General features: G+C 44.3%; 1 protein-coding gene across 5 annotated transcripts in view; it reads right to left on the reverse strand.

Moving 5' to 3' along the window:
• Positions 1–16,520, reverse strand: part of anks1b (ankyrin repeat and sterile alpha motif domain containing 1B) — a 158,678-nt gene that overhangs the window by 32,388 nt on the left and 109,770 nt on the right. For all 5 annotated transcript variants that reach the window (XM_076111487.1, XM_076111488.1, XM_076111486.1 and 2 more), the window contains 6 exons: positions 15,343–15,995; positions 14,574–14,696; positions 12,697–12,766; positions 10,459–10,565; positions 2,509–2,607; positions 1,209–1,361 (listed from right to left, as the gene is read on the reverse strand). In XM_076111487.1, coding sequence (XP_075967602.1) covers positions 1,209–1,361; positions 2,509–2,607; positions 10,459–10,565; positions 12,697–12,766; positions 14,574–14,696; positions 15,343–15,995 — 1,205 coding nt within the window. The remainder of the gene's footprint in view (positions 1–1,208; positions 1,362–2,508; positions 2,608–10,458; positions 10,566–12,696; positions 12,767–14,573; positions 14,697–15,342; positions 15,996–16,520) is intronic.

Consider the following 16,520-nt stretch of genomic DNA (forward strand, 5'->3'; position numbering starts at 1 on the left):
CTCTATCTCACATATGCATCCAGAAACACGTACCCGTACAGACACTCACACACAAGAGCAGCATGTGGGCGGTATCCCCAGCGCTGCGAAACATCTTGCATCCCACATGCTTATATAACTCCCTCTCCACCTCCTCCAGCTGATCACTCATCACTTTATCACTTTATCCTCCGCTGGGAAGGGAAAAACACCCCTCCTCTTCTCTACCTCTCGTTGCAATCAGCCAGGCGGGCGCCCTCTGCAATCCAGCATGATTTTGTTACACTCGGAGCATCAAAAGGAGCACATCTCTCTGATGAGATCAGGCTGCACCAAAACCCCATCTCTGCTGAAGATTTCATTTTGGTCAAAATTGAATCAAAAACCTGCACTACTTGTGACAACATAGCTGAAATGTCAACCCTCGCGATCATCCACCGTTACTGGTATTTACAGGAGAGAATTCAATCCAGGGAAAGCAGCTGCAAACTATCTGCTGGCTCTAATGAGAAGAAATGCCTGACGGACTTTCGGCACTCTCAGTTCGGCCTCTGCATCTTTCCTCACAGAGGGAACTTTAACACCGACTTCGGACTTGTTTCAGATAAAACGCCAAAGGACAACGCGTATGCATCTACTGATGTATGAGTCTCTAGTGCAATTTATTGAGTGGGAGAAACAAATCCACTCTGTCACAAAGCTGCAGCTGTGCCGCTGCTGTCCTTTATCGCAAAGAAACCCATCAGTTAAAGCTGAAACAGCAGATGCTGAGATATCCTGACTTTTAGTCCCTGGTATGGGTAAAACCTGGTTTCCTATATTTCCCATAATGCAACCCAACAGCATATTGCCAAACCATCATCAGGGTTGTTTCCTCAGACTACAGAAGCTGAAGTATACTGATCTACATGTGTAAACATTTGATGGAGTGCCCCTTTAAAGACAGGTTACAACTATATAGTTGTATTTTTTTTAAAGGCTGAGTAGTAAAACAGTTTTCAGCTGTGGATTAATACATACGTGATACACGGGTGAGTATTATATAAGTTAAGTATGTGGTATTGACTCACAGAGTAAGAAGATTATTCAGGATTTGGATACACAGACAAAACGTCGGTCTTATTATGGGATTTTTTTTTGACAACAAGAAAACAATCACCAGCCTTGTCCTTTAAAATGAGCATTTTTCAGGACTGCACGCAGAAGTAGGAAGTGAAAACGTGACTTACATTGATGAGCTCGATCTCCCAGATCTTCTTGACCAGCTCCATGGACGTGTAGCCGTTGATGAGGAAAGTCTTGGTGTAGTCGCCGAGCTCCAACGACTCCAGCCACTCTGCCACCGACGTGGGGTTGTTGCCGTCGTAACCGACGGGTCTGATCTGCAGTGCGGAGAGAGAAGTGATCTTTTTAAGTTCTGTATCATTTAACATCTTATTACTTTTTCTGCAGTTTTTTTTTTTTACAAGACTTTATCCTGAACCGCTGAGCATATTTCTGGAAAACTCGGTGCACCCGCTGCTTGGGAGGTTTTATGACACAAGTTTGTTTTCCGCCATGTTCTCGTGAATATAGGAGACACTGTGAGGAGAAGGAAACGTTGGAGGTGTTTTGGCATATGGTAGACTACCTTTGACCTGGAGCTCTGCAGCTTAGAACAGCGGGTGCTGTTCAAATGCAAAGTACATTACAGCCTGAATAAATATGTCTTATATAACATGACAGCTGTTTGAATTCTGTTTACCCTATATTTTATTGCTGCACTGCACTTTATTCATTCTCCGTCTTTATTCTGCTGCCGCAGCCAAATTTCTACGCGGGGATCATTAAAGATGTATTTTATGTTAAAGAAGCAAATGTTACTGAGCTCTAAAAGAGTGTTTTTTTTTTTTTTCAAGATAGAGCAGAACTTTATGATTTATAGCACGCAAGTAAACACAAGTCGAACTTTTGAGAAAGGGCAGAATAGGACGCCAACAGCAGGGGGTTAGTGCCTTAAAATAGTGCAGCACATTATTCATTCACTTTCATTTTGACAGTCAGAGAGCTTGTGGTGCTTCAAACCAACATCCCACGTCCTCCACCTTAAGTCGAGTGTGCGTTTGTCTACGTGTGTGACGGCAGGCAAAAGTTAAAGGGTTCATTTTTTTTTTTTACAATGTTTTGGAAGATTTAGGGGGGATGAGGAGAGGAAAGTGCTGACTGGAGATCAAAGTTTTTCGGGTGTTTGTGTGAAACCTGCTCATCTCTTTTCTGTCTGTACTCCACTGCAGACTCCGTTTTACTGCTCTCACTCCAGCTCCACACCTTTGATCTTACTTTCTCTCTGTCTGTGCGTGAATTTTACAGATGCAGGACGATGTGGATTTAGACTCAGCAAAGAGTGAGCAGTTACTTTGCATCATTTCCTTTTATCCTAAACAAGCAGATTGTCTGCAGCTATATGTGAACGTCAGCACTTAACACTTGTATCATGTCAACATTACAGTCTTAAACTTGTTGGAGTGCTTGAGTAGCTGCGGTACTGACCCTGGGCAGCAGCCGTATGGCCTGCAGGAGCCGTTGTCTGTGGGCCGAGTTGAGGATCCCGATCTCCAGCAGGTCCTGGTCTTCCACCACATTGCTGCCCTGCAGAGCAAAAAAAAACAACAACAGCTAAGGTTAGGATTTGTGCAGGATTTGTTCCGCCCGGAGCTAATAATGCAGCAGTGTCTGCAATAGTAAAGCACGGCTCCGCATAGGATGACTTTTACAGACAGATCTCTGGAAAAAAAACAACAATAAAACAGCAGAACCTAACACAGAACACGCAGAAGTTACCAATTCAATTATTTTCGTTGTGTTCTCCTGTAGCAAACGTTTGTAATATCAGCGGTTCATTTGGCTCATTTGCAGGTTTTATCTCCTTCACTACAAATCAAGTGTGCTTTGCATTTTTGCTGATCATTTTTGAATGCACGCTGTACAGTTTTAGATGTGTCCTCCCTTCCATTCTAGGCGGCCATTGTTTTCCATTTACTGCCACACTGTTAGATAATCAAGTCCCAGACTCTGAAAAGCTCACTTGAGGTTTGTAATCCATCACAGTGAACATCGAGTAAGCATCTGGTTGTTTCACGTTTTTACTCCAATTATCATTACATGGTAATCCACTTTAAATGCAGATTGATTTGAAAAGTCTGCAGTGCGTCTGATGCATTTTGTTTTGACAATTCAGTCCATAGGGTACCTGTTTACTACTCGACCGTAACAGGAGAAAATGCATAAGTCAAACTTGACAATTTTGTGTAAAATATGAGTAAAAAACAACATTTTGACATCAAATGGTTCTATTCAGGTGGTCGAAGAGCAGTCAAGAAGAAATAAAAAAGAAATGGGATCGGGAAAGCAAAGTGTGGGTATTATTTTGTCTTTTTGTGCAGATTGTTACTCAGCACTTCAAACCACTTGCGGATGTCCGTGTGCCTCCTGATGCTTTTGTGAATATTTCTAACACTCCCACATCAGTAAACTCACACTCATGGTGCCAAAGTCTCCACTAAATCCAAACAGCATTTTGTAGGAGTTTCTATGATTTAGTGCAAAAACATACACTCCACTACAATGGCAATAAGCGGATATTGGCACAGATTTATGTTCAAACAATAAGGCTTCAATCTGACAGCAATCTGTGAGTAAAATATCAGAGGAAAGACAGGAAAGCAATGAACATGTTGAAGCAAAGCTACGATCAACAGAATAGACTAGACGACAAGTTGGATATTCGTCTTTAAGACCCACATACACACAGACACACACACTGCAGCCTGTGTGGGAATCACGCACAGTTTCACCTTCAATAATCCAATGGGAAACATTAAGAAGCCTATCAGTCACATGCCTGCCCCCCCCCCCCCCCCCCCCCCCCCAGACGGTCGGCAGGAGAGTCTTCATGCACACAGATAATTAGAGGAAAGGTGCCGAGAGGAAAAAGCCGCACAGAGAAGATCCGTCGTCTCAGCCTGAAATACCACCAGAGATATAGAGTCTGACAGAAGTGAGAAGCAAAGCAAGGTAATCACCACAATGATGGTCAAGATAGAGAAGGAGGTGAGGGACTGTGAGAGCAGCCTGGAGGCAGTTTGACACACACACACACACACACACACACACACACACACACACACACACACACACACACACACACTCTTTGGTGTAGGATTGAAGGATTACACCGGTCAATCCATCTCCTTCCTGGCAAACTAATAACAGTGATCAATGAAGGAGGGAAACAGGTAGATAGTAGATATCTGCTTTTTGTTTTTACTTTACTTCCTCCCAGAAGTCGACTCTGGGGATCGCGGTGCCCTCCAAAAGAACAGTTTGCTCCGATGCTGTGACATTTTAATTCTACGTAAGATATACCCTTCATTTCGTTTTTCAATGCAGTATCCTGAGAAACATTTCACCAGAAAAAAATCCCTTTCCTTTTGAAACTCCAGATCTGCATAAAATAGATTATCACATAGTTAATTACCAGCCATTTACATTCTAACTGGAGGGCTTTGAACTGGCCCAGTCTACAAACGTGTCAAGACCTGACAAACAACTAAAATGATAAATATGGAAGACAAGTGCTGGAATTAAAATTCTTGCGATCAGAAGGTTTCCGTCTTAAATCCTCTCGGAAGTCTTTGATTTACAGCTGAAAAACATTCGCCTAGCCTGCACTTTATCCTCACACACAATTATATCCCTTAACAATCAAACAGATCAACCAGGACATTAGGACTCTTATGTGGGTGATTTCAGCTCTCTTATTGCAACAGGGCCCGTGCCATCAGTGCTTGTATTTAGTGGGTAGAAAGATTCAATGACTTATTGTAGTACCTTCAATGACATTTAAGGACCATCTCTTGTAAAACAGATTCAAAATATCAGAGGGATTTTCCTGGATAAATAAAGGTAAAACAAAATCTATCTAACCCACCCACCTCTTTTATTCTGAAGGTCAAAGGTCCATATTTAAAGCCTTACCGTTTTCCATTTTTCACCTTAATTTGTAATCCATGAGCACCGATGTATACACAAACACATGGTTAATCCATGCTCTCGTTTTATTGCCAAATTAGTTTTTCTTCTTCTTTTGTTGCTGACTTAAATCCCCTGGCGTGTTTCTAAACGTTACCTTGATGAAAGGAAGTTTAAAATGTCAATACCCTTTGGACAGTAAAACCCCCTTAAAGTGAACTATGTTGCTGCAGGCTCATTAGTATAACTCTGTCTCCGAGGCTCCACCAGTCTGTCCCGGCACCATGAAACCTCAGGCAGCAGCAGCTGATTGGGCCGATCCTGTGGCTAAACCTATTCCTTCCACACTCTCCTCACCAACCTGTGCGCCCGGACCTCTGTGAGAGGAGTGCAGTTCACAGATCAGCTCCCAGGCTGATTAATAGAGCCCAGAGCAAAGCCGACGTCGGAGTTACCGTGCTACAACTCCACGGCAGAGTAATAACTCACAGAGTCACAGCAGAGCAGACTATGGGGGGGATTCAAAGGCATGACTATAATTGCTCCCTGCTGGGATCCTGAAAGAAAGAGACAGAGTTCCTTCACATTTGTTCTTTCTATCTCCAAACATATCCTGCCCTGCTCCCATTTCTGTCTGTTTAAGCATCCGCTGTGTTGATAAAATTGCCAATGGCTTGTGATACTTCGACCGCAGCACTTAAAAACATCGCCTCGGTGGGTCACAAACACAGGAATTTAAATTCATGCACCAGTTAGGAAGGTTGAGGCTAAACTAACGATGGAGCAAAGATTGATATTCAGCGATGGTAGTGAAGGCCATTATCTGCACCAACGGGCTTAGTGGAGTACAACAAATCACGCTCGGCCTCCTGTATTCTTGCTCTTTCTCCGTTCTCTTCCTTTCGTGCCTCGCCTTTCCTCTCTCGTTCGTTTGCCATCCTCCGTTGCTATGCTATCAAACGACTTGTCCTTTGTTCTCATTGTAATGTTGCTTCTCTCTTACTTGCTATTCAAACCATCTCTCCTCTCTCCTCACTTTCGCTTTTAGTCCGTATTTCAAATGCGTTTTGGTTTCTTTACAAAACTTCTTTGTGTTACATTTATCTATATTTCATGTGTGAACTTGGTAGCAGCTCCAGGATGAATACATTCCTTCATGAGGATGATGAAAGGTGCCACCTGTGAATGAAAAATGGATATTGACAATGTTTCATTTCAAACATTGTTGATTCATTCATTTCACTTGCCTCGCTGTTGCTCTTATCGGCATCAGTTTCTTTAGTACACACTGCATGACATCATGCTCCATCTCCTCACTGCTGCTGTCTATCCAGCACTGCGCCCCCGTTCGTCTTTGCAATTCCTTTGTCTTTATCAAATGGCTTCTATCTTTTCTTTCGATTCATTGTGATCCCAATAAAGGAGCTTTTATAGTAAATTCTTTGTATTTGTTTGTGTGTCTCGGTGCCTCCACAGTCCACAAAGCATCAGTTTATGCGACTCTCACAAGACTTTCTTTAGTATCCATCTCTCAAGCGAGCGATAACAAACCGTACTTAATCTTATCATTTCCACTTTCGACCTCCATCTCTCTCTTCCTTCCACTTCTATTCTGGTCACATTTCTAAGGTTCAGCGCTAGCATGCCATGTTTACTAAGGAGCGTCTTTACGTTTGATGGTAATGATGAGTGTTAACAGGCGCGGGGTGACTGCAGACAGAGGACTAAGCAAGGTGAATAGGCTCTTTACTATACCAGCTCGGCTCATAAAGATGGCTAACATCCACAGTCAGGTGGCTCTGAACATCTTGAGACACTGCTCTCTATCACATGCAACCCGTTTTCTGATTAACATGCATTTGGAGGAACACACAATACCAGACCTTGCAATGAAAACTGTTTAATAATCAAAATCCAACTGATATAACAATTAGTCATCCCTTCACTGTTTTGGTTCAGTCTCACTGTTCTCATCAGCATCGTTTCCAGACGCAGCGGGCTGCCGATTTCAGCAGAAAACTAACTAATAAACGGCATTTAGCAGCTAAAAGAGCCGGATAACTCACATAAGAGTTGGTGGAGACCAAACACAGCCAATATAGAGTGAATATAGGGTGAATATTGGGCTTAAGCTCACCAGGCCCAAAGCACGATTCCAAATGAATAATGAGGAAATATAACTCTTGCAATAATCAAGTTTTATTTATGGGTCAAACTATGTTATATGAAATGCTTCAATTGTAGTTATGAACACAGTTCCCCAAAAATCTTTTTAATCTCATTGTTCTACTTATTGTACTTAATAATTTGTGTATGGAATAGTTTTGTAATGTTATCTCTGCTGTCACCATGTTATGTTAAAGTATTTAATGTAATAAAATGAAGTAAATCAGCTGTGTAGCCGGCAAACTGACATCAGCAGACGAGCCACTTTGTTTCTTCACAGACATTAGAGAGAAAGCTAATGTGGGCCGTGCCTTTCCTTTGTTCAGTTCCAGTGTCTGTCTACTGCTCCCCCCACCCTCTCTCTCTCTCACGTATATACATTCATGTACAGTCATGTGAAAAGGGCGAGATTAGTCTCCATCCCGTGTCCTTCATATCGAACGACGTCTCCATAACAGCCACTCCATCAGTCTAGCAGCTTTTGTCCTCTGCTAGCTGGTTAAGGTGAGCAGACACGCCCACTCTAATGACCCCAATTAGTGGTGAATGGTAATGGCAGACTGTTTATGTGCGTGTGTTCGTACATACATTCCAGTACATGGTGGCTTTTCACCGCCATACACTGATACAGATCACAAACGAGGTCAAATTCATTTGCAAACCAATCAGTTCTGCACATGAACTGGCCCTGAAAATGAAAAACAGTTTGAATCTTTTAGTTAATTTGATTGCCCAAAATGAGTGGCGCTGAAATGAATTTGACCCAAATCAAACCTCGAAGAATCCACAGCTCACGATAAAAAGGAGCGCTGCAAATACCAATGTAATCCCTTTAGCCCGCGCCTCAACTGCATTAATACCAATTCTTGGTAGCCACGGAGTTTTCCCAAGGGCGGAAAATATTAAATGACTTCCTGTTTAATCAAAAACAACAACAAAAAAGAGGTTAAAAACTCCAAGTGGGACGCCAGAAAGACTTTCAACAGAGAAAGACCGGGAGAGAGGCCCAGTCACAAAGGGGACTTTGAAGTCACCATGATGTTTGTAAGGCTGTTTCATCTCAGCTCTTTTCAATATTAATTGTGTCCAAAGGCCTTTCAGAGGAGATGACTGAGCTATTGAGACACATTTTAAGACAAGAGGGGCGAAACGTGTTTTAATTTTATATGAGACAGACAACATTAGGAAGACATGATCTCTGCAAATACTTAATTTAATTTACACGAGATTGTTGTGAGTTCCCTCACTGACAGAGTATAAGGTATTGTTTTTTTTGTAGCAGCTGAAGACCCAGCTATTTCCTTCAGGCATTGGTAGAAACCAAAACAGAAGAAGAGGAAGGTGAATATTGGACTTATATTCATTCACTCCTAACAAATGCGAATGCCACTTCATGTCTGCTACGCGTGTCTGCCATTACACAGTAATGCGTTAGTATCTCATTGTTCTTGGAGCTTGTTGAGCTGCGCCTGAGCGGCCAAAAGCGAAATGAATTCTGGCACAAATAATCATAGTACTATAGAGAATGTTTCCCTATTGCATTTTAAGATGTATTGTACTTCTCTACTCTGTTTCCTATATTTCATGTGATCAGTAACTACTGGTTTCACTCCGCTTGCTCTAAATATCATCACTTTTGTATCTATATGCTGTGGCAACATCTTTTTTTGAACATAGCATCATGCCAGTCAAAACTTCACATAAGGAACAAAAGATGGAACACGGAGGGAGGAGAGGGTAATGATACGGTTTGTATGCTGTTGTGTTAGTAGCATGACTGATTGATATGGAAAAACAATAAGCCCCTGCAGAGACATGAGATGTTTTAATATAAACTAACAAGCAGGAGGAGTGAGGGGCTAGCCTAGCCTACTTTCCAGTCTGTCTGCATGAACTCCTGCCTGTGCTCTCGTAACGCGCCACACAAGTATTCCACAAGCTGCTAGCTTGACAATAGCCTTGTTCGTTGTTTACGTTCATTATGGTAATTTGGAGGTAGCGGCTTTGTAGGGAGGCCTGAAGGGACGGGCTGTCAGTGTTGCCGACTCGGCGACTCTTTTGCCAGATTCAGCGACTTTTGAAGCTGGTGCTGCTAGCTAGTTGGCAACACTGGGCTGGGATTTTCTGTTAAAAAAAATCTAGCGTACTCTTGTCGGGTTCTCAAGATTAGCAACCCTAGCTTTTCATAATGCTTGTATAGTATGGCCCGACCGTGTGATGGAGAAACACGTGAAGAAAGAAACAGAGAGATTCTGTGACTTCATCCTGTTGCCACGGTAACTAACGGAAAGAGATGCAGGTCACACCGAGTGGAGGACCAGAATGCACATTTGCATAAATACAAATGCCTACATACAGCGCTCGTTGACCTCATGTCGGGAAAAAGAACACTCGGCTCATGAAGTCCACGAGCAGACTTACCAAAAATAAAACACATTCTCCTCTGCTGGTTGGTAAAACACTTTGAGTTTAAAACACCAAAACATTTCCTTCTCTTTGGTCTGCAAATCAAACTCCTCCAGTCAGCCTCCCTCTGCTATGTCACCCATCTCTCTGTGCAACTGCTGCAGTTTCTCTCAATTTGACTTCATCGCTTCTCTTCGTTTTTCCACTTTCTCCTCATTTCCTACTTCTCTGTTCACTTACCCTCTCTTCCTGTGCATATAAGTCTTACTAACGCACACACACACACACACACGAGAAACATCAAAGGAGTTTTGGAAATGCGAAATGACCCAGCGAGTTTCTCTTCCTACGTCACTGTAGATGAAGGGACCATCGGATTAAAAACAGACGCTCAGGTTGCATCTTCATCCACAGTTTTCAAGTGGTTGGGTTTCTATGTGCGTTTATATACAATTGTCTGCAAAACCCATGAAACAAGCATGTTTTTTGGCATGCATCTTTAGTGTAGTATGAGCATGTAATGCCTGTAGCTCGATGCTGGAGATAGGATTTCTGTGCGTAGGAGGACCTCACATGGCATCAGTGGGGAGAGGCAGCGATGATGGGAAAGGGAGAATGAGAGAGAAGGTGATACAAAGAGGAGGAAATCCAATAAATGAAAGAGAAGGAGAAACGCTAATCACTGTAAAGAAAACGATGAGAGAAGATGATCTGCATCTAAGGGAGCAGAGAGAGCTTTGAGGGAGGTGGGACAAACAGAGAGACAAGATTACATTTAAAGCGAAGACAAAAAAATAACCAGAAGGAAAGACAGATGCACGAAGATATCCCATCCTGAACTCCCAGCTCCAAGATCTCTCCTACTTCCTTTTTTCCCCCCTTAAAACAAACACTCACCATGAACTGGACGTTGTCAAATCCATTGGCCAGCAGGTGGTTCTCGTACTGGACCAGACCGATGGAGTCAAGCCACTGGCCCACGGACTGCATTGGGCAGCGGGGACCTATGAGGGGGTGGAGGGGCAAACGCTTCAGTAAGGAGTAGCCGTCCACGCGGTAGCAGCGACAATCCGGCTGAGACAGCTGGCACTGCCACATCATGTTATGGCGGGCAATGTGGCTGTCGAAGGAGCCCGCCATGCTTTTTGATGAGTCTTTTGGCAAGGCAGCAGGAGGAGGAGAATAAAAGGGAGGCAGGGGAGGGGTGGGGGAGTGGAGAAAGTAGGAGGAGGAGAAGGAGGAAGTGGAGGCTAGGCTAGAGGCATGGTGAGGATGGAGAGGGTCAGCATGCAAGGGTGCAAGCGGGTAAAGGGTAGGTGAAGGCGTCCAGATGCTGCTTTCTCTGAATCCAGCCAGAGGGAGGATGCGAAGGGCTTGAAGGCTGAAGTTGTATCCAGAAAACGGCTACCGTCCTGGGGTTAAATCCTGCCAGAGATGGGTGTCGGATAAGATTGGAGGTACAGATCCGCAAGCAAAAGAAGGCTGACTGTGTGTTTGTCGCGCACGGCACAGCAGCCGCTTTCTTTTTCAGCTGTTGCGCTCGCTTGGCTGCTCCCTCGAGCGTGTGTGTGTTTGTTTGTGTGTGTGTGTGTGTGCGAGTTTGAGTGTGTGTAAAAGAGAGAGAGAGAGAGAGAAAAAGAGCGAGAGCTGCCTGCGCTGTAGATTTCTCTTTATCAAGTACTCCCACTCTCATCTGTATGCTTCTGCAGCCTCTCCTCTCTCTGAGCGCTGCTTTCCTCCTTAATTCCCTCCCTCTCTCTCCCTCTCTCTCTCGCTCTCTAGCTCACTTTCCTCTGTCTACCTCCTGTCTCTATCTCCTCTCACGGTGTCGATCGTCACCCTGCCGCTCTCTATATATCTGGCTCGCTCTGCTGATAATAGCCATCACAACAGCTCCAGCTTCTTTGTCTGCAAGAAGCCGGTCTCCCTCCCACTCTCACACACACACACACACACACACACACACACACACACCGTGCTCAGTGTCTATGCCGCCGCATCTATATGTGCGTGTTTGTCTGTGTGTGTGTGCTGTGGTGTAGCTATGTGTGCATTGTTGTGGTGGGGGGGGGGTCTTGCATTGGCACAAACAGGATTTCTCCCTGTGGTAACCATGGTTAGCAGAGGCTTTGCATTCATAGATGAAAAGAGAGAGAGAGGGAGCGAGGAGGAGGCGAGGGGATCAGGAGGTGGAGGATGGGGGAGTTACCACGGGGAGAGGGGGATAAACGCAGTAAATAGAGATGAGTAGCGTGGATTCAAGGTATGCAGGTGGAAACAAAGAACTGGGATTTAATGCGCACAGGAAAGTCAAAAAGCAGACTCACCCACACACTCATTTCACTGAAAAGATAACACTGATTTATTTGAATTCAGGTCTTATTTTTTGTAGTTTTTTACCATCATTCCTTCTGGTTATAATGAATAAAGCTTTTTAGTGCAAGTTAAGCAGGGAGACAATTATCCGTCGTCATTTCTCTGTGGCTCCACCTCTCAGTTATTAATCAATGAGCTCAACAAGATCTGGTCGCAGGCTTCCTTGTCAACCAATGAGCATCAAGGATGTTTACCTTCCTTTCCCGTTTCTGCTTTCTGATGTCAATGCAGTCTGTGTGTGCCACTTCGCTCCTCCACATCCCACAGCCCCCTGTGTTGACTGTCTGGAGCTCCACAGCACAGTGGTTCCTAACCTTTTAGGCTCGTGAGCCACTTGAAATAAAGTGAAGCAATTTCTACCTACAAGCCATCGTCAATAGTTGCATATGTCTGTGGGTTAGTAATAAATTAACCGAAAAAAGGCAAAGAGTAGAGGAACGGAATCTTTTTCTCTTAAATTGAATTTTGTGTTGCAATGCTTTTCTGCTTCTATCCCAGAAATTATATTTTAATCCCTTGAGGGGAAGCAGTTGGTTGCTATCGGATAATCCGACTGCTTCTGTTTATTGCCGCGTTGGACATCATTGTAAAAACATTGCAGTGTCCCCAGATCACAGCAATTACTTTGGTGAGTGCGGTGTTATCACGCAGCGATGGCCAAAATATACTAAAATAAGACCTAAGTAGTAATAAACCGGAATTGTCCCCCAAGCCAGATCTACTGACATAATCATACATATATGCTTGTGTGTATTTTACCTGAGGTGTCCTCCTTGATGTCCAATCCACTGCCTATTCCTGCACCAATAGAGCTCATAATCTTGTCGATCTGAACAAACGAGAGGGAGAGAGAGACAGAACCAGAGTTAGAGAGCATGTTCAAGGGAAAGCCATTTTCCAGTAATAAGGCTAACCCCTATTTCTGGATTCAAGTGTCACATAACATGATCATTACGCCTGCCAGCTCGCTGGATGTCAGTCATTCCCCCTGTGAACTAAAAAAGCACGGAGAAGCAGAGGGGGAAAAGACGTGTTAGCAGGAAACTTAAAGACATGAGCAGAGATGAAGGAAGAGGAAGACAGATGGAGGGAGCTTCAGTGGCTTCATTAGTGTCTGGCTGTCGACCGGTCATCACAGACCCCGGACCTGCTGCTAATCACTGAACTATGGGACCTGCACATCCGTCCACCTGTCAGGACCGCTGGCTCACCACAGGTCAGAGAAAACCAGCATTGCTGCGAAATGCGCCCGAGACCGCTGTTTAAAAGGCCGGGTCTGATGGATGCAAACCGTGTTTACAAGCTAGCGGACCATGACGGTGGCCTTTTGTTAATAGCTGGATAAACAGGAAGCAATTTCTGCATAACTGCTCACTAATGTACCTGTAATATGGAACCTAGAGGCTAAACTGTCACGGTATGTTGATGACGAAAAGATATCTTAAAGCTGCATTTCTCAAGAAGTTTATATAAACAAATGACTCGAAGTAAGTTAGTATCCAATAAACACATTGTACGGATTTTGCTGCAGGCTGTTAATTACCATCCAAATAACCACAAACAATCAGCAATTTTCAAGGTAAAGCCAGATGAAAGCACACATATGTAACATACAGGAACCACCTCGCCTAAGTCACTAATGATTATGGCTATCTTCAGACCATTGACTGTTCTGGGACATCCCTCATGACTCTTCTGCTAATACAGCAACTCTTTCCTGAACGTGTGCTACAAATAGAGCAACTTTGTTATTTTTGCCAGTGAAATCCCCATTCATCGCTCCACAATTTCCCTAAAGCCATCTTATCTCGTATCCGGCACCACGCAATTAAACAGGAAAGGTCACCCTAATTGCCGAGGATTACGGGAAATTCCATATGGTAATTCATCACCATCAGCAAGTTATGAGCTTTGTTGAGGAACTAATGAACATGAACATGCAAATGTGGACAGGCACGCACAAATGTACTTTCACTCGCATGCATTAAGCGTTATTTTAAAAATAGACTAATAAAGTCATTCTTATGATTAGAAAATAAAATGGTATGAGATTCTTTATTCTCAGGGTGTAAACATGCACACGCATCAGTTTGCAAAAGTGTGTGTTGTCTGTGGTGTGAATGATGGCCAGTGAGCAGAAGCTAATGTGTCTGCAACCCAAAGTGTTTATGAAGAGGCAAGTCCAACAGTGGCGTCCAGCTAATGGACTACATCTGGGTCAGAGGCCCTTTGGTACCGAAGGGGCCCCAGGCACAAACACACCGAGACCAAAACACACAGCACCCTCGACCTCTAAAACAGAAACCGCTCTCTCTCTCTAAGATCTGGTCTGTCTTGCAGCTCCAGTGCTGGTTACAGAGGGAAATCAATGTGGGAGCATGTTAAACCAGCACTGGGACTCCTTCTGCAGTATAGTAGCCGAGTGGATTTTAAAAGGGAATAAAATCTGAAGATCTGAGTGCACAGAGGTGTCGACCGCCCCCTGCAGAGATGCTTACATTTGACTACAGATATGCAGTGTCTGATTAACCGAAGTGATAAAAAGAAGACACGTTCCCCTCTAGTTTTCTGTAAATCTGACCACTTTCCCTCCATCTCAATTGATCCGAAGCACCAGTTTAATACCCCATTCCTACCTCTTCCCACTCAGCAGTGAAGGAGGGCGTTCTCTCCAGTCTTCCCGCCGGGCTGGAACCCTCTCCTGGGCTGGGACTTCCAGGCCCCTGGCCACGAGATCCAGACCCCCAGCCATGCTCCTCCTAGACCCGGCCAAAACCATCAAATTTAGTTTTCCAACCATAATCAAACAAACAATGACATGCAAAGCTTGTCCAATATTTTAACCTTAACATTTTGGACAACCATAAACCAAGTTCTTTCAGTGCTCATTAAAGTTTCATCTACAATGGAGCATTTTTCATCAAACAGACTATGTATTTAGCTTATGATTTATTTGCAATGAATTAAAAAAAGAAGTCTCGTGAAATGTGCTGCACAGCACGGAGCACTGTGGCCCAGATTAGTGAGTTGTCTAATTGGTTGCACTGGTTTCTGAAGTCAGTCTGCATGATACAGCAAGATGCTAACTATCCCCACGGCTGCATAATTCATACAACTGAATATTTACAATAAATGCATTGGCACTCGTTGCTAACTGAGATCCCGGTGCTGACCTAAACTTTTACAAAAAAGAGAAACTTTTTTATAACTTTTGATAAAAGAGACTTTTATGTTATCCTTGGCCTCTTACATGGATGTCTCAGAGAGGCGGAACATCAGAGAGAAAAAAGAGACAGTGTTAAAGATTTAACTCACCTTCATAATGCAACACACTGTAAATGCTTTATGTCATAAATCAGGGTCAAAACTTGGATTGCACATAGAACTATATTAGCAACAACTTACCTGTATAGGAGATACAGCTACCAGGTTGGAATCAGACTTGGACAGAGACTTGGACAGCTGCAGGTCCAACACACTGCGGGGCATGGACCTCATCCTCCCCAGGGTGCAGGCCCTCTCCTCGTAGCCAGCACCGACTGAACTGCCCTTGGGCACACCTCCTGTCTGGTTCCCCCGTAACTCTGGAACTTCGCCGTTTTGACCAGAGGAGTAGGAGGGGGGGTGGCCCAGCGCAGACCAGCCACAAGGTGGATCCACCTGCTCGCAGTTCCTGGGTCGGGCCTGGTCCTGGTTGACCCTAGTGTGGAAGATAGTCCGGTACACCACCTGTGGCTTCTGGGAGGGGTTTGCGTCCCCCTGAGGCGACGAATCGCTCCCAGTCTTGGTGAAGATCTGAGTGGGTCCGCCTCCGATCACGATGCTGAGCTCCGGGTTCTGCACCAGGCTGCTCTGGACGTCTGTGGAGGCATATTTTCGGGGTTTGGGGCTGTAAAGATGGAACGGTGTATCGGGCGTTTCACACGCCGGGGAAGATCCATGAAGGAGGCCTGCAAACTCCTCTGGGATGTGGCTCTTCCTGCGCTCCTCCAACAGAGCGCTGGATGTGGAGGAAGAGCAGAGAGGAGGAGGCGGGTCTCGCTGGTACGGCCCGTCGTCTGCATGGAGGACACGCACACACACACACACAAACATAGACTGATTAGGATAACAATTATAGAGATTTGCATAAAATGGGCCTGTTACAACAACGATACACACCAATGGATTTACTCTACGAGAAAAAACAAGACAGAGATCAAACATTTACTCTCACTGCACAAATAAAGCACATGATAATATTTAAATGTAGAGTAAAATGCTTTGCACACTATGGAGCAGAGAGAGGAAAGCAATGGGGCAAAAAATAAAGAAAAATAATAATGCCAAACAACCAAAGCTGCAAAAAGGAAGATAAGAAGGAGGTACTACATCTTCTGCTTCCCTGTTGAAAAGCTGTTTGTTCCTCCGAGGAAAAATACAAGAACTTAGATTTTACACCTCTGCTCCTTCGCTTGTCTGGGTGCAAAACTGTGTGTTTGGGTGTCTGAACTTGTGCATGAATGCATGAACTCATCGGGGCAGACGTTGGTACATTTTGAGGGGATGCTTTCAGAGGCCCACTCACCATCTGTGAGCGGTGG

Source organism: Anarhichas minor, unplaced genomic scaffold, assembly GCF_050575085.1.
Source record: "Anarhichas minor isolate MPS153535 unplaced genomic scaffold, ASM5057508v1 ptg000045l, whole genome shotgun sequence".
Classification (NCBI taxonomy): domain Eukaryota; kingdom Metazoa; phylum Chordata; class Actinopteri; order Perciformes; family Anarhichadidae; genus Anarhichas; species Anarhichas minor.